We start from the raw sequence: 27628 nt of genomic DNA, 5'->3' as shown, positions 1-27628 counted from the left end.
GCGATGGTATCTGCAGTAAGGCTGGATGGAGGAGGAGGCAGCTGAGGGTTGAGTAGCGATTTGAAGGTTGAGAAAAGTTGTCGAGTGTCTGTAGCGCTGTTGATTTTGTCATGGTAGAAAGCAGTCTTAGCAGCAGTGATGCTGGCTGAGAAGGAGGTCAGGAGTGTCTGGTAGTTTTTGAGGTCGTCAGCTAGTTTGGATTTGTGCCATTTCCTCTCCGCAGCTCTGAGTTTGGTGCGCTGCGATCGGAGGGTATCATTTAGCCATGGATGAGAATGTTTGGATCGAGCTGGCCTTGTGGTAAGAGGGCACAGCTCGTCTAGACACGAGGTCAGTGTGGAGCAGAGCGAGTCAGTGGCTTCATTAACCTCCAGAGAGGAGAAGGTGTTGAGTGGAGGTAGACCGGAGGCAACCACAGAGGAAAAGTGCGTTGGAGATAGGCTCCGGATGTTGCGGCGGAACGTGACCATCGGCTGAGGAGCCGGAGGCTGTTCTGACAGGCTGATGTTGAACTGGATGAAGAAGTGGTCAGAAAGATGGAGAGGCGTCACCATGAGAGTGTCTGTGCTGCAGTTCCGAGTGAAGATCAAGTCAAGCTCTTTGCCAGCTTTGTGAGTCGGTGGGCTTTGAACCAGTTCGAGGTCAAAGGAGTGGACCAGGGCCAAAAAGTCCGCTGAGCCTGGGGCATCTAAGTGGATGTTCATATCACCGAGAACAAGAAGCGGACAGTCATGCTCAGGGATGGAGGATAGCAGAGTGTCAAGTTCGTCAATAAAGTCGCCTAGTTGGCCTGGAGGGCGGTAGATGACCAGCACGTAGAGTTTTGCTGGGGCGATCACTGTGATGGCATGGAATTCGAATGAGACATATTTGTTTGAAGGCAGTAGCGGGGTGAATTTCCATTTGTTGGAGATCAGCAGGCCCGTCCCGCCTCCTCGTCCAGATAGGCGAGGGGTGTGGGATAGTGTAAGGTTAGTGGAGAGTGCAGCCGGGGTGGCAGTGTTCTCTGGTTTGATCCAAGTCTCAGTGGCAAGGAGTTCCAATGAAAGGTGGTTGGCATAGCCAGCTATGAAGTCCGTTTTGTTGACTGCGGATTGACAGTTCCACAAGCCCATGGAGAAGGAGGTTTCTGTTGGTGAGGACCGTTTAAGTTCCTGGAGGTGAAGGGGATTTCTGCCCCTTTTGACATTTCTGCCCCTTTTGGCATGATGCCGTTTTCTGCAATGGCCGGTGATAACAGATATGGTGGAACGGCACATTTTGCCTTTGTCGGTGCCTGTGCTCGGTGAACTTGCACAGGTAAACTTGCTTGTCTTGACCGTGTCCGTCTTACACGAGGCTGGCTGAAACGAGGGCTGCCGCTTATGCTGCCGCTTCAGCAGCAGCCACTATTTTCATTCTGCTAGGAATTGCATGCAGCTGTCCTCCTGTCTCACTAATGATGAATCAGCGTAGACCGCCCTCTGACGTTCGCACAGCTTAGATTGTTCAAAAGGGTGTTAATTACTGTCAACTGAAAGTCCGCTCGCTCACACCGACCGAAACTCACAGTTTCAAGTAGCCTCCTCCCTCAGCTGTTCCCAAACGAGTCCAATTCTAACAATTGGAGAGGATTTGGCCAGTAGTAGCCTATGTGTTCTTGCTTTCTCTCTCCCAACTCACTGCAGTTGTTGTCTGCAGTTGTTTTCTGTTGTCCAATATACGGACATAGAAAAATAAAGAAAGAAAAAAGCACTATAATAGGCCTACAAGAAACCAACACGCACCACCATCTGAAATGTAATCAAACGTAAATAACGCACAAATTAGTGACCTAGTGATGGTTCCAGAGTAGCCTACAGCCCTGAGTGGTTTGTTCTGGTGGTTTCCGTTTTTCGTTAGTGGCGTGCGCTCATAGGCGTGCATACATAGACACTAGGTGGTGCTAAAGCACTAGGAAGTTTGCCCTTTATCAACGAAAATGCTCTTTTGAAACTTTTTTTTTTATTATTATTAATATTATTAAGATTTTACTGAGGTCGGTTTTGAAATTATCTTTTGAAAACCTGAGCCATTAAAAACGACTGAAACAATGCCCTGAAATGAGACAACTCCTTGCGCACATCCGACCAGCCTTGTCACGTGAACTTGCGCGATCGCGCGCAGGGCACGCCAGATGCGCAGCACCATAGCAGTTCAGTAAGCGTTTTCAGATAGCAGGCATGGTCGCTGACAGGCTGCTTCTACCGTGCCCCATCAGCCAGGTAACATACAGATCAAGCAAAATCTTACAGTTTGCCCTCTAAACCCAACATGTAATAATTTTGTTGTGCAGTAAAATGTCTCACTCAGCACCAAACAAGCATTTTTGCCGACTGGTCACCTGATAAACTAGTTAGATGAAGCTAGATAAAGTTTTACGCTGTAGCCCAAATCAATGACAGATAACGTGACGACCACATACAAATAATTTCGGTAGAATTTGCAAATTTATGTGTTAAGAAGAACGTTTTCTGTTGTAGGCTGACTAAATGGACTCGACACGACGAGAGCCACGACGAGGCGGGAGGATAGGACTCCTGAGCCGTCGCGTGCCTATATGTTTTGTTAGGCAACATGTATTAACACATTCATTTGTGACAGAAGAAACGGGAAGTTCCCCATTACCTGTGAAAAATGCCCATCTGCATTCATGTAATGACAACAGTCAGCCCACTATAACTCCTTCTCGTACTGTTTGGTCTCTTTATTGTCTTACAGATCAAGTAAAATCGTACAGTTTGCCCTCTAAGCCCAACGTGTAATCATTTTGTTGTGCAGTAAAATGTGTCATACAGCATCAAACAACTAAGCATTTTTAGCCGACTGGTCACCTGATCAAGTTTTACGCTGTAGCCCAAGTCAATGACAGATAACGTGAGGACGACCACATAGGCTACAAATAATTTCGGTAAAGTTTGCAATTGCAAATCTATGTGTTAAGACGAACATTTTCTGTTGTATAGGTTTTGTTAGGCAACATAAATTAATACATTTTGGTCTTTTTATTGTCTTAATTGTATTTTGATTTACTAATTGCAGCACAAGTCAAATTTCATTCAACATGTGCGTGTAATTTTTTTTTATAATTAAGTGTTCCACGTGCGCTAAAAAGTCTGTGTCTGTGCACGCCACTGAATTTATCATTTATAACAAAAGAAACACACTGATAACACCTACTTAAATAAGACTCTATTAAGGCGAGACACTACAGGTGAATAGGGTAAAATTTCATCATGAAACTTCCTCAGTTGATTACTTACACTTAGTATGAACAAAATTTTAATGTTTAATTATGCAAATTATGCATTATCTCATTAAATATGCACGGATTTGCATACATTTTTGAGAGATAGATCTGAACATATGATAAAGCCAGGTACAAAATTATTTTTTCATTTTGTTTACACACAAGAGGAAAATAAAATTACAGAGGGATTTCAGGATATCATTACCTAGGAAATCAAAATATACTGTCCCTTAAAAAAATCGATTTTTGCCATATTTGATTGATTAAAATGTCACATAAATCAGGCCAGGAATGATTTATTAACAAATCCCTCTGTAAATATCTTCAAAATACTGCTGTATTATAACTGGAAAGTTTGGTGTACATAGGTGCTACATAGGCTGAGATGTTTCTACTGAAAAATGAGAAAAACTCAATTTGAGAAAACAACCTTGGAACACAGCAAATGAGATTCCGTTCTCAGCATAGACTCGCCTTTGAACTTTCGCGATTGGTTGCGGATACAAAGGAAGTGTCCATATTTGGATTGCACAACGTCATACAGGAAAAACAGAGCTTTCCAACGGAATATGAGATATGTTTCGTATCACGGTCGTGGTAGAGCCTGAAACGTTAGAAGGCTAAGTTTTGGTGAATTTAGGAGAAATATACAGGCACGAGTAGACAAAATGTAATGAAATAAACACCTAAATGTGTAAATTGGACTGGAAAATTGTTGTAGTAGTGAGAAAGAATACATGCTAAGGTAGCAAATTAGCCCAAAATCTCGAAAATGACCAGTGCATGTAAAAACAATGTTTGCCTTTAATGAGGAAAAACATATTTGTTAATCCTTAAGTAATGTTGAAAACATACTTAATAATGATGAATGAAGTGTTTGTTAATGCTTAACTAGGCCTAATACTTAACTAATGCTTATTTGTGTACCCTTATTGTAAAGTGTTACCAAGAAGTTTAACACTCTAGTATAACGAAAGTGATTATATCGATAGAAAATATCATTATAGTGATATAATATGATTTATCACCCAGAGAGAAGAAACAATCTTCTCCGATTGGCTGGTAGGGTGGCTATGAAGTCGATCTGGTAAAAAAAGTTGATCACAATTTCATATCAATGCTGTTTTCAATGGTAACTAACAACCACAGTAAACAAAGGTTTAACCTGAAAGCAGGCTTCGCAACAATGGAATCAACCCTAAACAAGCTACCCGTCACTATCACTGTCACTGTCAAAGAAAGAAGTAGGCCTACAACAAACTGAATAAGTTTATTTTTAAACTGAACTGATTGTCTTCTTTGTGTACTATAAAGGAATGACTATTGCCTATGTATAGAGTGGCAACTGGGGAATAAGCGAGATGACGGCCTTCGAGGTGTCCCAATATACGGAATTAATGGACTTGGTGGAGGAAACTCCACTGGGCATCATGGAGCTCTGCCTCCACCTTGTCCATTAATTCCGTATATTGGGACACCTCAATTTATTAACAAAACATAAATCAGAAACACTGCAGAGTAGAAACAGTGCAGCTTTACTACTTTGCCTCCAATAAGAGAAGGCAGAAACAATGGGTGAATTTCACTTGGCCCCCAGTAAAAAGGTGATGAAAATAATTGTAGAAGCCAAATATGTTGCTACGGTTGACGTCTCATGTCCCTTTCTTGCACAGTGTCGCTGTGTATCTGTGTATCTGTGCATCAGGTATGAGCGTACTGTATATAGGTAGTAAGCCTGCTGTTGTGGTTAGGTGTTGACCCCGGAAGGGCAAAAGGTTTTTGACCGTTCTACCGTGGAGGTGCGTTTGCCATGCTGTTTTTACATTGTGGAATAAATGGATTGCACTTTGAAGCAAGGACAACGCTTGGACTCTTCTTAACAGTAACAATAGCTTAGTGCGTCAACCAGCTCATTCCAGGGCCGAACATGTCAGTAGATCGGCGGTAGGCTGATCTTCTATAACAATAACTAAAGGTAGAAAGACAATGATATCCTACACAGTAATCTGCTTGGCCCCCACTAAAGGTGTTCAACTATATGTAATAACTTTTTTAACCTTCCCACCAACGTAATAACTTCCTGCATACGTAATAATTATTACGTTGGCAGTAGGCAACACCCAGATAGCAAAATCAGATTGGCAGATAGTGGACTTGTGGTCCGCCGTTGGACCACCATCTCTTTAAATTTAACTTGTCACAAATATTAAGAAAAGTTAATAAAATGATATGGGGTATAACTGAACAAATGAAAAAGACTTTAGACCAATAGTGGAAAAATATTGAGCAATTTGTCTGCAACCCGCCAGCGGACCGCCAGAGAACCAATGAGCAAAATGCCAGCGGACCGCCAGCTATCTGGGCAATTATTACGTTGGCAGGATTATTATGTTTAAAACGTGCAGATTTTGTGCAGATTTTTATTATGTAGGTGGTTTATTACGTTGCTGGGAAGTTATTACGTTGGTGGTGTTATACACCTTCTAAAGACACGAGGATAGACACGTTTTCACTAAATCAACAACATTAAATCTTTCGGAATTAACTATACTTTAATAGCACTGAATAGCATTTCCACTTAACCAGAACCTGTGAAGGCAATTAATCGAACTACAGATTTAACAATAAATGCAAATGTAAGAAGAATGTGGATGAATGAAAGAATGTGTAATGCAAGAAGGAATGGGTAATGTAAGAACATGGAAACATGACACAAATGTTTTTAGTGTTCAAATTCTAAACAAAGTCTGAAATGTTCTCTATGTTTTATGTTAACATTTTGGCAGATATAAGATGGTTTATGTGAATAATTTGTAATTACAATATTTAACCTTGTGTTACATTAATTGCCCTTCTTTTTCTGTTGCTCTTGAAAGAAGTCATTACATGCTACTGTGAGTGCTGCTACAAGTACAACAAATTCATTGAAGTCCACTTCATTGTCTTTGTTGGAGTCCAAGTCATTCATTATCTTCTCCACCAGCATTGGATCTTTCTGAGACTGAAACATAACAGAGAATATGGTTTAGGTCAGAAATGTTTTTATAGCACGCTTGTGTATAAGACCGACTGGATAAAGGCTCAGTTTCTCCTGAGAGTTGGGCCATGGTGGCATGCACCCTCTTCTACATGCCGTTGATGGCCTAAATTGATGGCCACCATCTATTCCCCCATCCGCCTGTGATGATATGATTCACACTGCACTATTTATTTAACTTATTTTCACTATTCCATTAAATGTTTTTATGCTTAGTTATAAGTCAGTGGTAATTGTTAGACTCAGTTGTACATGTTAGACTCAGTTGTACTCAGTTGTACATGGCCTTTGTTATGCCTTTTTTTAAATTATATTTTTCTTTATTCCTATTCTTCCATACATTAATACATGTGTTGTTTCATTTCAGTTGCACTTGGTGCATATAGGGTTGCGTATTGTTTCAGTTTTATCTGATACCGGTGCTAAATTAATACTTTTAAAAACGGTACTGGTGCCAGGATGCCTGGATTGCTGTGACCCAGAAAAAAGAAAAAGAACGGTGGCTACCCTACACATAGAGGTGTTTCAAGCTTTTTAAAAATTCTGGGATGAGGGAGATTTCACCTCCAGGATTTAAAAAAAACCCACACAATTTTAACGCAATTTGGGTGGGACAGAAATACCTTTACAGAGCAAGCAGCTCTGGCCATATCGGCTCTGGCTCACATGACGTGAACATTTCTTTAAATGCATTATCGCTTCACTACCCCACATGCGAACAAGGGAAAGAAAAGAAAAAAGAATCCAATGAGCTTATGTTACGATTTGCGATAGGCCTAGGCCTAACAATAAGGATTTGCTTACACTGCTGTTTTGTTGTCCCAACGAATAGGTTTTATTTGCTCTGTTTGTGAATGAAGTTGTAGCTCACTTTCCTTTGATCAATGTGCTTGTTGAACTATGTGTGTCCCTATAGTCCAGGCAAAGTAACTCATTTTGTAGCCAAAAATAGAACTAATTGTAAAAGATTTTTTTTCAGCATAGATCATTTCTATGACGTACGGTGGAGCATTGCATTCACATCACAAAAAAATAAATAATCAGGTTATCTCATAATTATTAGATAATTATCTCATAATTACGAGATAGTATGTCATAATTATGACATATCTCATAATTACAAGATAATTATCGTAATTAATTATCTTGTAAATCATCTTGTGGGCAGCCGTGGCCTACTGGTTAGCACTCTGGACTTGTAACCGGAGGGTTGCCGGTTCGAGCCCCGACCAGTGGGCCACGGCTGAAGTGCCCTTGAGCAAGGCACCTAACCCCTCACTGCTCCCCGAGCGCCGCTGTTGATGCAGGCAGCTCACTGCGCCGGGATTAGTGTGTGCTTCACCTCACTGTGTGTACACTGTGTGCTGTGTGTGTTTCACTAATTCACAGATTGGGTTAAATGCAGAGACCAAATTTCCCTCACGGGATCAAAAGAGTATATATACTTATACTCATAATTACGAGATAACTATCTCATAATTACGAGATAATCATCTCGTAATTATGAGATAAGGATAGGATCCATGCTGAGGATCTAAACAGCCTTTCAATAAAAGCAAGCACATATTTCCTACTGATTTCCTGCTTTGAATGACTTTCGTACTTTGAGAGATTAACATGTCTTTAAGTGGCATGAAAAATAAGCCTGTCAAATCGCCAACAACCCCAAAGCAAAGAGTAAGCTTCTATAGGCTACTCTTTGCCCAAAGGCAATACAATGTTGCACGTTACAGTCCTAACCAGTAGGTGGAGGTACTACTACGCATAGGGCTACCTCCATCCACGTTGTCACACGCACGCCTATTGTTTATTTTGTGCAGCTAGGCTACTTGTTCAAGTGGCATTGATGAGTTAAACAGTCACATTTTTCCTACACATATTATATTGAGAGAAAATAGTCAGTTGTAAACAAAGAACTCTTCTTATGTAACCCTTTTGTAAATGGACTGAAGTTGGCTCTACATATCTAGTTTTATTACAGTGCATGAAAATGCACTGTACTGTTATTCCAAGGCTTTTTATAGTGCATGAAAATGCACTATACTGTTCTTCCAAAATTTCTTATTACAGTGCATGAAAATGCACTGTACTGTTCTTCCTAGGCTTCTTCTTATTCTTATTCTTATTATTCTTCTTCTTCTAACGCACTTAATACAGCTTCAACCGTTTAACGTAGAAACTTCATTCAAACTATGTTACGTAGGTCTTACTTAGGACATGGGTGCTATGTATTTTTCAGCTTTGTAACTTTTATACTTTTTAAACTATTAATTAAAAACTATCAAAATTTCCCCATTGACTTAACATTATGATTATGACATCACAATACGGCCGTTAAGCAATTAGAATCCTATGGCAGGTGTTCGGGCCACCTGGACCAACTGCCAGTCTCAGGCTTTAAGCATACAAACTGGCCCTATTAAGACTACACATCCTGTTCAACTGCTTCCTCTGCAAAAAACTGTTTCAAAATAAAAGTCCTCTCTATAATATTTTACTGTTAAACAATTTAACCCTTTAAACTACTAACTGTTCGGCCATTGTAACTGTTACTTGTCATCAACTATGACTCCTACCCACTGTAGCTAGTTAGCTAAGTTAGCTAAGTCACGTGGTTAGCATAATTAGCATGCTAGCATGTTAGCATGCTAGTTAGCATTTTTAGCAAAACTGCTAAAAATGATTAGCTAAGTTAGCTAAGTAACGTGGTTAGCATAGTTAGCATGCTAGCATGTTAGCATGCTAGTTAGCATTTTTAACAAAACTGCTAAAAATGATTAGCTAAGTTAGCTAAGTAACGTAGTTAGCATAGTTAGTATGCTAACGTGTTAGCATGCTAGTTAGCATTTTTAGCAAAACTGCTAAAAATGATTAGCAAAGTTAGCTAAGTAACATGGTTAACATAGTTAGCATGCTAGCATGTTAGCATGCTAGTTAGCATAGTTAGCAAAACTGTTAAAAATGATTAGCTAAGTTAGCTAAGTAACATAGTTAGCATGCTAGCAGTTAACATGCTAATTAGCATTTTTAGCAAAAAAACTTGGTTAACATTATTATCTTTGATAACATAGTAGCATAACTACTAGCAAACATTAGGGCCATTCCAACTGTTAGTTATCGTCAATTATCTACCTAAATAATTTAACTATTTAAATGATCCACCTATTTAACCGTTCAATCATTTCAACTATATTAAACCTTATCTACCAAGCAAATCATTTAACTATATAAACTATCCACCTATTTAACTGTTCAGTCATTCCAACTATATTAAACCTCATCTACCTAGTTCAGTCATTCCAACTATATTAAACCTCATCTACCTAGCAAATAATTTAACCATTTAAACTATCCACTTATTTAACTGTCCAGTCATTCCAACTATATTAAACTTTGTCTACCTAGCAAATAATTTAACCTTTTAAACTATCCACCTATTTAACTGTTCAGTCATTCCAACTATATTAAACCTCATCTACCTAGTTCAGTCATTTGAACTATATTAAACCTCATCATGTTGGTTGCCAATTAGCACATCATCTGTTTTAACAATATATTTCACACCATATGTTTTGCATTTTCATGCACTGGTAATTCCCTGGAATTGCGTTTTCTAGTTCTTATTTTTCTTCTTCTAACGCGTTTAATGCAGCTTCAACCGTTAAACGTAGAAACTTCATTCAAACTTTGTTACGTAGGTCTTACTTAGGACAATTGGGCTATGTATTTTTCAACTTTGTAACTTTTATACTTTTTAAACTATTAATTAAAAACTATCAAAATTTCCCCATTGACTTAACATTATGATTATGACATCACAATACGGCCGTTAAGCAATTAGAATCCTATGGCAGGTGTTCGGGCCACCTGGACCAACTGCCAGTCTCAGGCTTTAAGCATACAAACTGGCCCTATTAAGACTACACATCCTGTTCAACTGCTTCCTCTGCCAAAAACTGTTTCAAAATAAAAGTCCTCACTATAATATTTTACTGTTAAACAATTTAACCCTTTAAACTACTGAACTTTTTAACTGTTCAGCCATTGTAACTGTTACTTGTCATCAACTATGACTCCTACCCACTGTAGCTAGTTAGCTAAGTTAGCTAAGTAGCATGGTTAGCATAGTTAGCATGCGAATTAGCATTTTTAGCAAAACTGCTTAAAATGATTAGCTAAGTTAGCTAAGTCACATGGTTAGCATAGTTAGCATGTTAGCATGCTAGTTAGCATTTTTAGCAAAACTGCTAAAAATGATTAGCTAAGTTAGCTAAGTCACATGGTTAGCATAGTTAGCATGCTAGCATGTTAACATGCTAGTTAGCATTTTTAGCAAAACTGCTAAAAATGATTAGCTAAGTTAGCTAAGTCACATGGTTAGCATAGTTAGCATGCTAGCATGTTAGCATGCTAGTTAGCATTTTTAGCAAAACTGCTAAAAATGATTAGCTAAGTTAGCTAAGTCACATGGTTAGCATAGTTAGCATGCTAGCATGCTAGTTAGCATTTTAAGCAAAACTGCTTAAAATGATTAGCTAAGTTAGCTAAGTAACATGGTTAGCATGCTAGTTAGCATTCTTAGCAAAACTGCTTAAAATGATGAGCTAAGTCAGCTAAGTAACATGGTTACCATACTTAGCATTTTAACATTGTTAGCATGCTAGTTAGCATAGTAACTTGGTTAACATTATTATCTTTGTTAACATAGTTAGCATAACTACTAGCAAACATTAGAGCCATTCCAAGTGTCAGTTATCGTCAACTATCTACCTAAATAATTTAACCATTTAAAGTATCCACTTATTTAACCGTTCAATCATTCCACCTATATTAAACCTTATCTACCAAGTAAATCATTTACCTATATAAACTATCCACCTATTTAACTGTTCAGTCATTCCAACTATATTAAACCTCATCTACCTAGCAATCAATATAGTTTGTTTTTACTCTGTATGATATTTGACATCATATTGTTTGCATTTTCATGCACTGTATTTCCTTCAGGAAATGCTTTTCTAGTTCTTCTTCTTCTTCTTCTTCTTCTTCTTCTTCTAACGCAGTTAATGCAGCTTAAACCGTTTAACGTAGAAACTTCATTCAAACTATGTTACGTAGGTCTTACTTAGGACATGTGGGCTTTGTATTTTTCAACTTTGTAACTTTTATACTTTTTAAACTATTAATTAAAAACTAGTCAAAATTTCCCCATAGACTTAACATGGGCTGATGACATCACAATAGAGCCGTTAAGCAATTAGAATCCTATGGCAGGTGTTCGGGCCACCTGGACCAACTGCCAGTCTCAGGCTTTAAGCATACAAACTGGCCCTATTAAGACTACACATCCTGTTCAACTGCTTCCTCTGCCAAAAACTGTTTCAAAATAAAAGTCCTTACTACAATAATTCACTGTTAAACAATTTAACCCTTTAAACTACTGAACTTTTTAACTGTTCAGCCATTGTAACTGTTACTTGTCATCAACTATGACTCCTACCCACTGTAGCTAGTTAGCTAAGTTAGCTAAGTAACATGGTTAGCATAGTAAGCATGCTAGCATGTTAGCATGCTAGTTAGCATTTTTAGCAAAACTGCTAAAAATGATTAGCTAAGTTAGCTAAGTCACATGGTTAGCATAGTTAGCATGCTAGCATGTTAGCATTTTTAGCAAAACTGCTTAAAATGATTAGCTAAGTTAGCTAAGTCATATGGTTAGCATAGTTAGCATGCTAGCATGTTAGTTAGCATTTTTAGCAAAACTGCTTAAAATGATTAGCTAAGTCAGCTAAGTAACATGGTTAACATAGTTAGCATGTTAGCATGCTAGTTAGCATAGTTAGCATAACTGCTAAAAATGATTAACTAAGTTAGCTAAGTCACATGGTTAGCATAGTTAGCATGCTAGCGCTAGCATGTTAGCATGCTAGTTAGCATTTTTATCAAAACTGCTAAAAACGATAAGCTAAGTTAGCTAAGTAACATGGTTAGCATAGTTAGAATGCTAGCATGTTAGCATGCTAGTTAGCATAGTAACTTTGTTAACATTATTATGTTTGTTAACATAGTTAGCATAACTGCTAGCAAACATTAGAGCCATTCCAACTGTCAGTTATCCTCAACTATCTACCTAAATAATTTAACCATTTAAACTATCCACCTATTTAACTGTTCAGTCATTCCAACTATATTAAACCTCATCTACTTAGCAACCAATATAGTTTGTTTTTACTCTGTATGATATTTTACATCATATTTTTGCATTTTCATGCACTTTATTTCCTTCAGGAAATGCTTTTCTAGTTGATTATGCTAACCGTTAGCATCTCTATGGGATTTCTCATATACATTAGCCATAAGCTAACACATTAGTTTCTATTCTGTAACTTGAAATGCTAGTCTACATGATTGCTCTTAAAACATCGAAGGAAATAACTGAGATGTACTCTGTTGGTCTGCATAGTTTTACAGTGAATCCTAAGTAAAGGTTTGAAAGGAACTTCAGCTTCAGACTTTCTCTTGGGAAGCTGTTAGGTCTATCTTCTCTAATAGACCATGTCATTGCCTCACACAAGTGGGGGCAGAATTGGAAATGTGTCATAAATCATGATTATCTCGTAAAATTATGAGATAATTATCTCGTAATTATGAGATAATATGTCATAATTATGAGATACTATCTCGTAATTATGAGATAATTATGAACTTGCCAACTCTGAACTCACACTATACAGACTTTGCACTCATTCACTCCTCAGCACTCATGACCCCCCCCCCCCCCACACACACACACACACCTACATGACTTTTAGCACTTTTACATCCCTCTCCCTATGCCGTATAGACCTTTTATTTATTTTCTTATTTCATCACACGTCAAAACACACACACACACACACGCATCTGACTTTCTCCAACTTTTGCACATCTCCATAGAACTTTTTATTTATTATTTTTGATTTCTCCTCCATCTATCTACCCATGTCCTTGATTGCCTAGCCTTTCTGCCCCCCCCCACCCCCATCCCCAACACACACACACAAAAAAAACACACACCCTTACATCATCACTGTCATCACCACACATACATACAGCACACTGCTTGCTACAGTAAGCCTCCTCTACATACTTGCTGCACACTGCCCCCCCCCCCTACATACACAGCACATTGTCTTCAGGATCTTCTCCAACACACATCCTCTACTTACTTACAGCACACTGCCCCCACCTACCCACACACACACTGCACACACACACACACACACAGTCACTGCTCCACTCCCCTCCCGCCCACACACACATCTTCACTGTCATCACTCACATACATCATACATACAGTACTCTGCTTGCAATAGTAAGTCCTTTCACCATACTTGCAGTACACTGCCCCCCCCCCCCCTTCTCCCCTACATACACAGCACATTATTTCATCAGGAAGCAAACACTTCATTTTATGTTTGGGATATCTATCTATCTATCTATCTATCTATCTATCTATCTATATCCTCATCCCCTGCTTCATTCCTCTTCTCGCCCCCATAAGTCTGTCCCAACCACCGCCGCATTTAGTTTAATCTTAACTTAATAAAAAGGAGATATCAATCATCATCAACAATGACAAGCCAGCTGGAACCTGCCACTCGTTTTCTCTCCCTCTCGTGCGTGCTCAGACGCATACTCAATTAAATGGAGTAGCATAGGGCCTACGTTCAAGTTGGATCTTTATAGAGAGGGCCCGAAAAGTATCATCTTTCAGGGTTCCCATTCTAAGTCAAATGTAAAATTCCCTGCCAAAAAAGAAAAAGAATTTCCATGACTTACTATAGGCCTACTATTTACTAACGTATAGTGTTACTTTTTAGAGTGGGAGATGAATAAATGGGCATTGAATAAACAATGTTGGGATACTCAAGGAAGCAGTAAAGCAAATAAACAGATATACAAAGTTATGTGTAGAAATATTTGTATTAATGTGTTTTGGCAAATACATTTTAAACTTCTACAACAAAATTCCCTGATATGACTTTGACCCAAACATGATAAAATTCCCTGACATGATAAATTTCCCTGGAATAAACTTTCCAAAATTCCATGATATTCCAGAAATTCCATGACCCGTGGGAACCCTGATCTTTATGTAACATGCTTTTGGTGCATGTTGATATTGTATACTTTCTCGAATAAGAGTGAAAAACAGTTTGCAGCACAGCTATTTACTGGCTAAATGTTGGTCCCTCTTTCTCTCTGTGCCCTATATGCACAGTGCGTGATGCGTGTGGTGGTGGTGATCACTGATCAGGCAACTTTTTAAAACTGAAAATGTTTGCCTAAAAGCTCCTCACGTTCCTCTACATCTTCAGCTACTGTAATTCTAGACAATAAAATAAACGATCTTGCTGCTTTAGGTTTTGCAGCCTCCGTTACATGACATCAGCCCCCCACAAAGGAAATAGGTAAACACAATGCGTTAATTGCGTTAGTATTTCGTAACGTATTATGTATTTGTTATTATGTACAAGTGTTATGTACTTTTTACTTTACTTTACTGGCTAACTCCCTCCTCTTTCAGTCTATGCTCTTGCTTTGGCTCCGTCAATCGTTATTCTTCTAATTCCTTGTGTTTTCTGGTAGACGCTCCGTTCGTTTCCATGGTCTCTCGCGCTGGTTTCACGGCAAACTTCACGTAGCATTACGGCACAGTGGTCATGGGAAATGTAGGAAGTACTGCCCGGGGATAATAACCAAGAACAGTGCCTTATGTATCATGCATGTAATGCCTCATGCATCCCCGGCCAAACTGGCTAGTGCGTTTTTATTAACACCCGCCAAAATGAATTTTAACCCGCATTTGGCGGGTTGGCGGGTGTTAATTTAGAACCCTGATTGTCTCATGAGGAAGCTTCTCCAACACACATATTGCACACTGCCCTCTCCCCACATACACAGCACACTATCCCATCTCCCTTGTCATCCCCCCAACACAAACACCAAGACCCCTGGCAGTTAGGTTAGCCCCTTGAGCTGTGGATCTGCCCAAGGTTTCTTCCTTGGTAAGGGAGTTTTTCCTTGCCCATGTTGCTCTTGGGTGCTCCTTGTTGGTGCCCCCCCCAATCCTCCCCCACCTTTCTTATGCAGCCCTTGCCACTTAATCTACTAAACCCCTCTTCTACTGCCCCCCCAATAAATGCACAAATAGGCTGACACATAATTTCACTGCATTTCTTACTTCCAGTAACTATATGCATGTGACAATAAACTTCCTTGTATATTTATGTCATAGTGGAATTTATTGAACGCATTTGATTTGTCATTTGACAGCTGACAAATTAGGCAGAAACATTTTAAACTGGAGCAAACAATGCATGAATGTAGGCCTAGCTTTGGAGCATCACATGAAACACAATTGAGACCAGATTGACCATATTGTACAACTGCAAAGCCTTATCATAGGCATGTTACATTCATGACATGAAAAGTAGAACTTATTGAACAAAAATGGCAAATTACGCAGTCGGCTAAACATTTTAAATTTGCTCAAAACGGCATGAACCCAGCAACGGTGCTTCGCATAACTTAAAACACAAACTGAAGCAACAGCTTGGACAATCCTACTGCAAAGCCTTTCCTTCCATAGGCATGCAACATAAAAAGTTGAATAGCTCTGTTTGTGAATGAAGTTGTAGCCCCTCTTTCCTTTGATCAATGTGCTTGTTGTGAACGATGTGTGTCCCTAGTTTCCCTGTCATAGCTACTGTCTTTAGTGTAATCTCATCAGAAGGCTACTGCAGCTGGCTGCCTTCCAATGACGTTGGCGACAAATGATGATCTGAGCTGATAGATCTAACATCTAGGCCTACTTCCCTAACATGGGCTGATACTACATAGCCTAGGCCAGTCATTACTTCTATATTCATGGGGCAATGCTTTGAGCGAACGCGATGTTCATAAATGAAACAGGCATGAGAAGGGAGATGATTTCCTGTCGATTCAACGAAACCGAGTTTGCCATTGTTGCGCAAGTCGCCCAATTTCTCGCTATAGACCCTTTCAACAATAAAAACAAAAACAATGCTTGAACGTTCTATTTGGGCCCCAATCTACTTCCTCTGCATTAAGATAACATATGGAATGTTAAAAAGGAAGTCTTGTGGGGCCAACTATGATGCTGATAATGGAACTCTCTTGAAAGGGTCCATAGTTGTTAGACAATTAATATTTTCGTCGCTAGGGATGGCCAAAATTAGTCGCTAGATCTAGCAACAAAGTCACTAAATTGTTAACACTGAGCACTGACAGGTCTAGACCAAGAAAGTGACTTGGATAGACTTACAGGTCACAGAAATCGGAACAAATAATTATCAAAATCAGTTTCGGCGTTATACTTTTGATTTGACCATGAAATCAAAAGCCTGGAAAACAACGTGTTATTTGTTTGTTTTGTTTGTTTTTTAAAACACCTCGAATGTTGCTGCTGGCGTTAATGCTAGCAATGCTGATGTTAAAGTGTAATTCTAGTGAAAATTGACTCAAGGGTGTTTTTCTGCATTAAAACACATCAAATAGGCTGTGGAGACAGTATTTTTCATTGATCAACCACTACAGAGCTTGCTCCGGTATACAGTACGCTATAGCCCCAAATCGCAAACAGTGGATTAGCTAAGGGCCATGAGCGAAACACTTCCCAAATAGCATTTTTTTAACCAGTAATATTGTACAAAACAGCATCAAACCTCATCAGTAGCTTGCTCAAGGTCCCTACACATAAAAGAAGCACCAACAATGTAGCTAACGTACCCGGAGATTATTACAGAATACTGTTAATCTCACAGAAGACTGAGATCTCACAAGGAGCATGACGTCTGTTGCCGGAAGGTAATGCATTATACGGACTTTCCTTCGAGAGGAGCTGATAGGGGTACAGTTGGTAAGTGTTTTTAACAGTCTTCTGTAATAAACTCCAGGGTTCGCTAACTACGTTGTTGGTGCTTCGTTTTATGTGTAGGGACCCTGATCAAGTTACTATTAAAAAAAAAATGCCGGAGACTTAAGTGGCATCGAAATGAGGCACCGAAATCCACACTGTTATTTGATGTCGTTACTACCGTCTGCCTCGGTGCCGGTTACCTTGGCAGGTAATTGTTAATTGGCAGGTAAGGAAGGGTCCTCATTTGAGGCACAATATATGCATCTAGTAAGTCACCACTGTGAGCAATTTTGATATTGAAAGTGGTGTTTGTTTAATAAGTCCAGTATGTGCCTCTAGATCAGCTCTATTTCAGAATCAGGTTTATTTCCAAGTAGGTTTTCACCTACAAGGAATTTGCTTTGGTCTCAATGTGCATGACATACAATAATTAAAATACAGAAAATACAATAACACAATAAATACTGTAGACAACATGTTAGGACAAGACAGACACACTGAGTTTACAAACAAACAAAAAACAATCAACAATCGCACAAAGAAACCAAGGCAGCCATTCGTGGCGCCATGACTCAACTACATGACTCACAAGACAAAAGATGCCAGACGGAGCAGCGTATTTTGTAATAACTTAATATTGTGTTGTCAATGTGGCACAAACAAACAAGGCTAGGCTAGCGCCATGGCTGCCCCTAAGGTGACACTGTGAGGTGACACTCCTCCTCTGCTGGACATTGAGAGTGATGCTTGACCAGATTGCTGAAAGGTGCTGTGCTGTGTAGAAGGCCACTGGCCGAAAGCAAGCAGGGCAGAGCCAGTGTCTGTAGCCCGCCAGGAAATGCGACCAGAGCCACGATGTAAATAAGGCTTCCGATAGGAAATCCCCACAACTAGACAAACACTGTGAGTCTCATCACAAATGCTGGCTTTACAGTAGTTCAGCAGCAGTGTACCGTAATGCCTATTTTATGCTTCTGTGTCGAATCGACGGCGTATCCCCGCAGACCCCTCTGCGTCGCCGCAAACCCCTCTCCGACCCCTCCGCCGTAGCTCGACGTGCACCTCCAAAAAATTGTAACTTTGCGCCGAGGCAACACAGACCGCAAGGACTGTGATTGGTCAACTCGACAAGCTTTGCAAATAAACTCAGACATATTTTGGTTACAATGACGGGGTTATCCGTTTGTAAAGTGTCTATATATCAGTAACATTTTGAAATTAGCACTTCACCAGTAAACAGTACTTTGTTGGCAGTTGTGCTAAAGTTCGCTTGGTCCCACAACTTAAACTGGCTGGCAGACACCTCGCAAATAACCTCAGACTTATTTGCTGGTTACAGTAACTAAGTCAATGGATTTTACTGTGTCTATTTCTCAATACTTTTTAGAAAATGTAAGCAAGAAAAGGCCAAACGTTTTAGCACGTTTTAGCAGTCTTAGTCTTAGTCTATGGGGTTTGCGATTCTGAGTACTGTTTTGGTCTTACAGTCTATTGTTTCGGTGGTGAGCGACGCAAACACAGGCGACACCGAGCGTTATGGCGGTGAAATGCACCGCGATGGAAAGCAACCCGACACAGAACCATAAAAGGGTCACAACGCCATAGCTACACCGTGGAGTTGACGAAGAAGCATGTTGAGCCCTTAAGGCCATCATGACCAAACAACACAAACAGGCCTTAGTTAGCACAAACCCAGATAGCAAGCACACGTTGGCCCAACATAGCAAAGCAGCCGTTGGCATGACGTTGTTTACTGATGTTGGGCCAACGTCATTTTGTCCAGTGGGGTAACGCGTTGGTGTGACGTTGGCATTTGTTGGCATTTCAATACAAAATCACTAAACAATCTGCACCAGCGTAGACCACATATTGGATGCATAGCGGAGGTCTATCACTTTTAAATTATCTTTATCAATGCAACATGGCAAGGTTATAATGTAAGTGTAACGGTGTAGTAACGGATGCCAGCTAGTGTAACGGACAAGGGCGTCAGTTTGTTTTTAGAAGTGGTGGGGACAATAACCATAAGCTGGAGTGTGGTTTGAAAAGTGCGGGGTACCCTTATGTAAGCTATTCATCTATTCAACGCTGCATTACAATATGTTCAACAGTAGTGTTGTGCCGGTTAAGGTTTTTTAACATCCGCACCCACCCGAACCGTCAGGAGAGTCGATCTGCACCCATTCGACCCTAAAAAATATGCACTGATTAACTACCCGAACCAACAAAAAAAACCAATGTGCCTATAGCCTAGGCTATCCTTTGCAGTTCATATTGAGGTAGAGACAATGCTTTCTTATTAACTAAACACTAAAACAAGAAGAATTTGCACTGTAGGATATGCTTCAACAAAAGGCCTTTTCACACAGAGATCACGCTAAATTTGCGGGAATAGGAGACGTCTTTTTGCCGCAACGTGTGTCTAAAAACGAGGTGAAAATTTGCAGGCCTGCTGATCTGTTCACATGATGCGCCATTTTGGGGAGCCAGGAGGCAGGATCAGCTATTAATGTGACATGCAACAGGGGCGTGTAGAGTGATAGTCGTAGGCCTTATTATGCATGGGCCTTCAGATGCAGCAGGTGTGTGATTTTTTAAAAACTATGGCGGGAGAACCGACTGCACTTTGGTTAGCTTGCATTTGCTTTGCTGTTGCTTAGAATGTTAGATTCTTGCGATAGATGTCTTCAGACAATAAAAAGTAATTTGAAAGGGAAATTAAAGAGAGAAGAGTTGCCCCTTGCGTTGGCCGTGATTCCCCTTTAAAAATCAGAGGTTCACAGGCTACTGTGGCCTTGGTCAGTGACTAATCCTGTAGTCTACGCACTGTGCATACAATTTATTCATAAAATCATTCAATATTACAACAATAAAAATAGCTTGTGTACTGTCTTAATTGAAACATGCTTCAGGCACAAATGATAGCCTAGGGCAAAGAGAATGGACATCTCAACATAAGGATACATTAGAAGATGATGATTGGTGTAAACTTTGTCACACGACGTGATAAGCTGTTCTGGTGCTTAAAAACGCAACGTTCCATTCAGTCATAAATCATTCAAACGTAGGCCTAGTGCTCGTCATGAAAAGAAAACAGCAGCTTAATATTTTTCAGGTGTTTAACAGTAGGCCTAGGCGCACTGTTAGCAGTTATGCCGTAGGCAGTGAGATTATTAGGCATTGCATCCTGTCACTCTGTTTGGAACATCGCAGTTTGGGTTGATAAGATTCAGTTAATGCGAGTATGGGTTGTCTCAAAGTTTGGGACAACCAAACAGCAGAGTAGGCAAAGCAAATCCTAATTGTTAGGTTACCAATAGCTGTCTTTTCTCTAGGCCTAGGCCTATCGGAAATCGCGACATAAGCTCATTGGTTTCTTTTTTCTTTTCTTTCTTGTTCGCATGTTGGGTAGTGAAGCGATAATGCATTTAAATCAATGTACATCAGAGCCGATATGGCCAGATCTGCTGCTCTGTAAAGGTATTTCTGTCCCACCCAAATTTGCTGAATTACTTGCGAAGTAGCCTATTCATCACAGACATCACATGTATCACACAAAAGAGCTTTTTCTCAACTTTTAAACAATGTTGGTGGTTAGTGTAATGGCATGATATGACCACTTGGTGGCACTCTGAAGAGTTGACGTTGGAATGTAGAACAAGTGAAGAAATATAACTAGAAAAGCATTTCCTGAAGGAAATACAGTGCATGAAAATGCAAAAATATGATGTAAAATATCATACAGAGTAAAAACAAACTATATTGGTTGCTAGGTAGATGAGGTTTAATATAGTTGGAATGACTGAACAGTTAAATAGTTGGATAGTTTATATGGTTAAATTATTTGCTAGGTAGATGAGGCCTCGGTCTGAAGCTCTTTTCCTTTTCTTTGCGTCTTCCGTCAAGGGTTTTTACTGCTTCTTCGCTGGCTCTGCCATTATACACACGTTTGCAACAATCTCTAGCGTTTCGTTAGCCTGCCTCTGTGCTGTAAACTGATCCTGCTTCGGTCGGCGGGTAGGATACACCGAACTTGCAAGTGGGATATTCTTCCTACAGGCAGTAGGGGCGGGCGAGAGAGCCTTCATTCGCCCCGTAATGAGTCATTTAACCATATAACGACTTACGAAGATGATTAATTAACACGAAAACGTTGCCCGGTGTCCCTTTAAATAGGTGGATAGTTTAAATGGTTAAATTATTTAGGTAGATAGTTGACGATAACTGACAGTTGGAATGGCTCTAATGTTTGCTAGCAGTTATGCTAACTATGTTAACAAAGATAACAATGCTAACCAAGTTACTTAACTTAGTTAACTTAGCTAATGTTTTCTAGCAGTTTTTTAAAAAATGGGAATAATGCTAATGCTGTTAACTATGTTAACAATGCTAACCATGTGACTTAGCTAACTTAGCTAATAATTTATAGCAGTTATGCTAAAATGCTGACATGCTAACTATGCTAACCATGTGACTTAGCTAACTTAGCTATTCATTTTTAGTATTTATGCTAACAATGTTAACTATGCTAACCATTTTACTTAGCTAACTTAGCTAATGTTTTCTAGTAGTTTTGTCAAAAATGATAACTATGCTAACAATGCTAATTAGCATGCCAACTATGCTAACCATGGGACTTAGCTAACTTAGCTTATCATTTTTTATAGTTATGCTAAATATGCTAACTAGCATGCTAACAATGTTAAAATGTTAACTATGCTAACCATGTTACTTAGCTAATCATTTTTAGTAGTTATGCTAACTATGCTAACTAGCATGCTAACCATGCTACTTAGCTAACTTAGCTAATCATTTTTAGCAGTTTTGCTAAAAATGCTAACAATGTTAACAATGGTAACATGCTAACTAGCTACAGTGGGTAGGAGTCATAGTTGATGACAAGTAACAGTTACAATGGCTGAACAGTTAACTCATTGAATGCCAAGCTGTTTTCGGAAGCTTTGTCCTAGAGTGCCACCAATCTAGACCATTGTTGATGATTTTTGTACAGCCACAGCTATTCTGTGTTATAGCTATGAACACATACAATGGCTCATTTAAAAGGTGAGACTTTAAGCTCTCAGTGAGTGCAAACCGTGTATTTCTACACGCCTCTGTTCCTGAGAAATCCCAAGCTAAACAGTGGCTAGTTTTCATCAAAATCGCAGTTTTTTTTCTAGAATTGGAGATATAACGTCTTTCATGAAATATGAAGTGTTGCCTGTAATCTTTCCAGGAAGTGATCAGCGAGACCTGACGAGACTGCCACCTAGTGATAGACCCACGAAAATGGCCTGGTTTTGACCTGACGTGCATGAGTCACTGATTCGACCCAAAGCGGCAACCGAGTTATGATAAAATGTCCAGATAAAATGTCCAGATTGTGTGTTTTCATTCGTTTTCGACCGTCATATATTTCATTTCCATTCATCACAGAGTTCCCAAAATCACATATAAGGTGTGTTAGAGTGTCTAGTTTCGTAATTTTAAAAAAAAAGCTGAAAACATAATATTACGTTTTTGGCGCTCAACGCATGGGAAGGAAAAACGTAATATTACGTTTTTGGCACTCAATGAGTTAAAAAGTTCAGTAGTTTAAAGGGTTAAATTGTTTAACAGTGAAATATTGTAGTGAGGACTTTTATTTTTAAACAGTTTTTGGCAGAGGAAGCAGTTGAACAGGATGTGTAGTCTTAATAGCAGCCCGTTTGTATGCTTAAAGCCTGAGACTGGCAGTTGATCCAGGTGGCCTGACCACCTGGCATAGGATTCTAATTGCTTAACGGCTCAATTGTGATGTCATCAGCCCAATGTTAAGTCTATGGGGAAATTGAGTAATTTTTAATTAATAGTTTAAAAAGTATAAAAGTTACAAAGTTGAAAAATACATAGCACTCATGTCCTAATAGGAGATAACTCAATTGTGTCCTAATAGGAGATAACTCAATTGTGTCCTAATAGGAGATAACTCAATTGTGATGTCATCAGCCCAATGTTAAGTCTATGGGGAAATTGAGTAATTTTTAATTAATAGTTTAAAAAGTATAAAAGTTACAAAGTTGAAAAATACATAGCACTCATGTCCTAATAGGAGATAGAAACGCGACAAAGTTTAAATTAAGTTTCTACGTTAAACGGTTGAAGCTGCATTAAATGCGTTAGAAGAAGAAGAATAAGAAGAAGCCTAGGAAGAACAGTACAGTGCATTTTCAAACTGTAATAAAAGTTATCTAGTTGCATCCTGATCGTTGTGTCCTTGAATATAGAGTATAGAGGAACAATACATGGTGTCAGAAGATCATAACTCACGACAGAAGCAGTCTAGAGGCACAGATAACGTGTTGGAGAAGTTATAAGGTGGAAAGTGAAAACGGGTCACCTGCAGTGCAAGAAAAGCAGTGAGTCGGCGAAAGCTAAGAACAAGCTAGCGACTAGCTGAAAGCACGAAGCATGGATAACGTATTTACCATTACACCACCGGGACCGTTCGATTTCGAGCCAAGCTCGTGGCCCGCATGGATAAAAAGATTCGAACGCTTCAGAATGGCTTCTGGTTTGACAGAAAAAGACAGCGCATACCAAGTGAATTCTCTCATTTACACAATGGGGGATAAGGCTGACGATATCCTGAGTTCATTGCAATTAACAGAAGAAAAACTAAAGGACTATAAAGAGGTAAAAGAGGCTTTTGATGGACATTTTATCGGAGTGCATAACGTTATTTATGAATGAGCCAAATTTAATAAGAGATGTCAGGAAGTCGGCGAATCCGCAGAGAACTTTATCACCGCTGTGCATAAGCTAGCTGAACACTGCAAATATGACCTCTTACATGAGGAGATGATCCGAGATAGGATTGTTGTCGGCATACGTGACGCCAAATTGTCTGAAAAATTGCAACTTAATCCAGCGTTGGATTTAGCTAAAGCCATTGTTCAAGTGAGGCAGCACGAGGTGGTGAAAAAGCAACAAGCTGTTCTGCAGTCAGTCTGAGTCACCAGGGCAAATGGATGCAGTTTCTCATAACTATAAGAGACAGGCTCATAAAAATAAATCTTGGCAACGTGTAAACCATTCTCAGCCTCATGCTACCACAACAAAGTCCAAACAATGTGGAAAGTGTGGCAAAACCCCAAAACCTTCATGGACTGAGTGCCCAGCTAAAGATGTTGAGTGCAGAAAATGCCATAAAAGGGGACACTTTGCGAATGTGTGCAGATCAGCTCAAAAGTTGGAATCCATTGAAGAGGACACAGCTGGGGCTTATCTAGGAGCTGTTGACCATCCACATTCGTCTACATGGACAGAAATACTTACCATAAATGGCAGCCCATTGCGTTTTATGGTGGATACTGGCGCGTCCATGACTGCTATCCCAGAGACAGAATATGTACAGGATCGATATGGCAACCACACAGCACCCCAAAGACCACTGCTAGGGCCCGCCAACCAACCTCTGGATGCTAAAGGGCAAGTGCATAATGTCATTCAGAGAAGCGACAGAAAGATTGAGGAGGAGGTGTTCATTGTGAAGGACCTGAGCACACCCCTTACTGGGCCTCCCTGCCATTCGCAGACTGCAGATGATTCCACAGCTCCATAGCATAGACGACACAGAGGCACACTTTCGCTCAACCTACCCAGATGTCTTCACAGGGCTAGGTAAACTTAAAGGAGAGTACAAAATTAAGCTGAAAGATGATGCAGCACCCTACATTCTCTCTGCACCACGTCGTGTAGCCATTCCCCTCCGCAGCACAGTGAAAGAGGAATTGGACCGGATGGAGAAGATGGGGGTCATAGGCCGCGTGGAAGAACCAACTGAATGGTGCGCAGGCATGGTCCCTATTGTGAAAACATCAGGGAAAATACGCATTTGTGTAGACTTAACACATCTGAATGAGAATGTCATCAGAGAGAGGCTCATCTTACCGGCAGTGGATGAGACGCTGGCCAAGCTAGAAGGAGCCAGAATCTTCACAAAGCTCGACGTGACATCAGGCTTCTGGCAGGTACCACTTCATAAAGACTCAATGCTGTTGACCACATTCATCACACCAGAGGGACGCTACTACTTTAAGAGGCTCCGTTTTGGAATATCGGCTCCAGAACATTTTCAGAAGAGGATTTCTCAGCTGATTGATGGTGTTGATGGTGCCCTGTGCCATGCTGATGATGTCCTTGTCACAGGAAAGTATCGGGCAGAGCATGACGAACGGCTGCACAAAGTGCTACAGAAATTCAGAGAAGCTGGACTCACTCTGAACGAGAAATACCAGTTTGCTATGGGTGAGATTCGATTCCTGGGCCATGTCATAAACTCAACAGGCATCAGAGCAGACCCAGATAAAATAAAAGCGATTCTTGACCTACCTTAGAACAATAAGGTTCTATCTGACATTTTTGTCAAAATGGAGTTGTTTACATATTTTTATTCTTTATTTCTTAAGTTCAGATGAGGTGTTTCTTAAAGTTGTGTACATATTTGGACTTTATATCAAAAAGAACTTGTTCCATTTACCATGTAACTCTATGGAATTCTAAAACTTTGAAGCTCAATATCTCAGAACTGCTCAAACCGCAGATAGAACCTTATTGCAAATTTTCACCACGTCTGCCTGACCTGACAAAGCCCATCCGTGACCTGTTAAAGTCAGAGAACAGCTGGACATGGCAAGGCACCCCAACAGAAAGCGTTCCTGGAGACGAAGAAGGAACTAGGGTCAGAGACTGTGTTAGCCCAATAGACCTGTAGTTTTCATTTCTAGAAGTCTGACCAAGGCCGAATCGCGATACGCCCAAATAGAAAAAGAGGCTTTAGCTGCGACCTGGGCATGTAAGCGCCTGCGAGGATACTTGAGTGGGCTGGATTTTACTATAAGGACTGATCACAAGCCACTTATAACCCTCCTGAAGTCCAGAGCACTGGATGACCTCCCTCCGAGGATTATCAGATTCAGATTTAGATTGCTCAGATTTAATTTCGACATAATCCATGTCCCAGGCAAAAACCTGATAACAGCTGATGCCCTGTCGAGAGCGCCTCTTCCAGCCACAGCCACGGAGGCAGAGCAAAACCTGGAAAAGGAATGTAAAGCTTACCTGGACAGCGTAGTAGAAAGCCTCCCAGCCACACCGACAAAGCTGGAACAGATTAAGAGTGCACAAACCTCAGACAACACATGCAAATGTCTCAGTCGATACATTGCAAATGGCTGGCCTGAACACAGACGAGATGTACACGAGCTGCTGCTGCCCTACTGGCCTGACAGATCAGTCCTGCACGATGGAGGATTACTCATGAAAGGTGAGAGACTCATAATACCTGAAAGCATGAGACCTGATATCTTGCAGAGACCAGGGACATCAAGGTATCAACAAATGCCTAGCTAGAGCTAGAGAATCAGTCTGGTGGCCAGGCATTACGTCTGCTGTGAAGCAGATGGTTGAGAGATGTGAGATTTGCGCACGGGAAGCTCACACAGCAGTCGAGCCTCTGCTCACTACCGACCTCCCAAACAGACCATGGCAGAGAGTCGCAGCAGATCTTTTCCGATGGCAGAATGGGAACTATTTAGTTATGATAGACTACTTTTCTCGCTTTATCAAAGTTTGCAACCTATCCAACAGCACATCTGCAAAACAGACTATTGCAAGAATTAAAGCTGTGTTTGCTAGGTATGGATGCCCAGAAGGGCTTGTCACGGACAATGGTCCACAATTTTCCTGTCACAAATTCGCTCTGTTTGCGCGAGATTATGACTTCATGCACGTGACAAGCAGCCCCCGTTATCCCCAGAGCAATGGGGAGGCTGAACGGGCCCACAAGGCTCTGTTGGTCTACAGGGCCACCCCATTGGCACATGGGAGCTCCCCAGCACAACTACTGATGGGGAGGAGAATCAGAACACCAGTCCCTGTGTCACCGGAGCAGTTACAACCACAGTGGCCTGATCTCAAGAGATTCAGAGAAAAGGACACTGCCTTGAAACTGCAGCAGCAACAAATGTTCAACCGGAGACACCATACTCAAATCCTGCCACCTCTTCAGCCCGGACAGCAGGTGTGGATCAGACCCACACGCACCAGAGGGACAGTTATGGGGCCTGCACCTACACCGCGCTCATACGAGGTGGAAACCCCGGAAGGAGGACGGATACGGCGCAACCGTTCGCACCTCAGAGAGGTACCAGTACCTCCAACATCAGGTGATGTGACAATGACTAGGTCAGGGAGACTGACCAGGGCTCCTGAGAGACTGGACCTTTGAACAGTATACGCACATGCACACCACAATGGACAAGAAAGAAAAACAATAAGACATGTTAAAAAGAAGAAAAAAAGTCCCTATTTTCCTGTTTGAAAAATGAAATGTTTATTAGAAAAGACATGTTCTGAT

General features: G+C 40.4%; 1 protein-coding gene across 1 annotated transcript in view; it reads right to left on the bottom strand.

Annotated features, from left to right (window-relative positions):
* Positions 1-5835: 5835 nt before the first annotated feature.
* The window catches only part of s100z (S100 calcium binding protein Z), a 45534-nt gene continuing 23741 nt past the window's right edge, over positions 5836-27628 (bottom strand). Inside the window, exon 3 of the mRNA XM_042058556.1 lies at positions 5836-6269. Coding sequence (XP_041914490.1) covers positions 6111-6269 — 159 coding nt within the window. The 3' untranslated portion in view covers positions 5836-6110. The remainder of the gene's footprint in view (positions 6270-27628) is intronic.

This window comes from Alosa sapidissima, chromosome 13, assembly GCF_018492685.1.
Source record: "Alosa sapidissima isolate fAloSap1 chromosome 13, fAloSap1.pri, whole genome shotgun sequence".
Lineage (NCBI taxonomy): Eukaryota > Metazoa > Chordata > Actinopteri > Clupeiformes > Clupeidae > Alosa > Alosa sapidissima.
The sequence above is the reverse complement of the archived record's forward strand: the minus strand, read 5'-3'. Positions and strand labels throughout refer to the sequence as shown.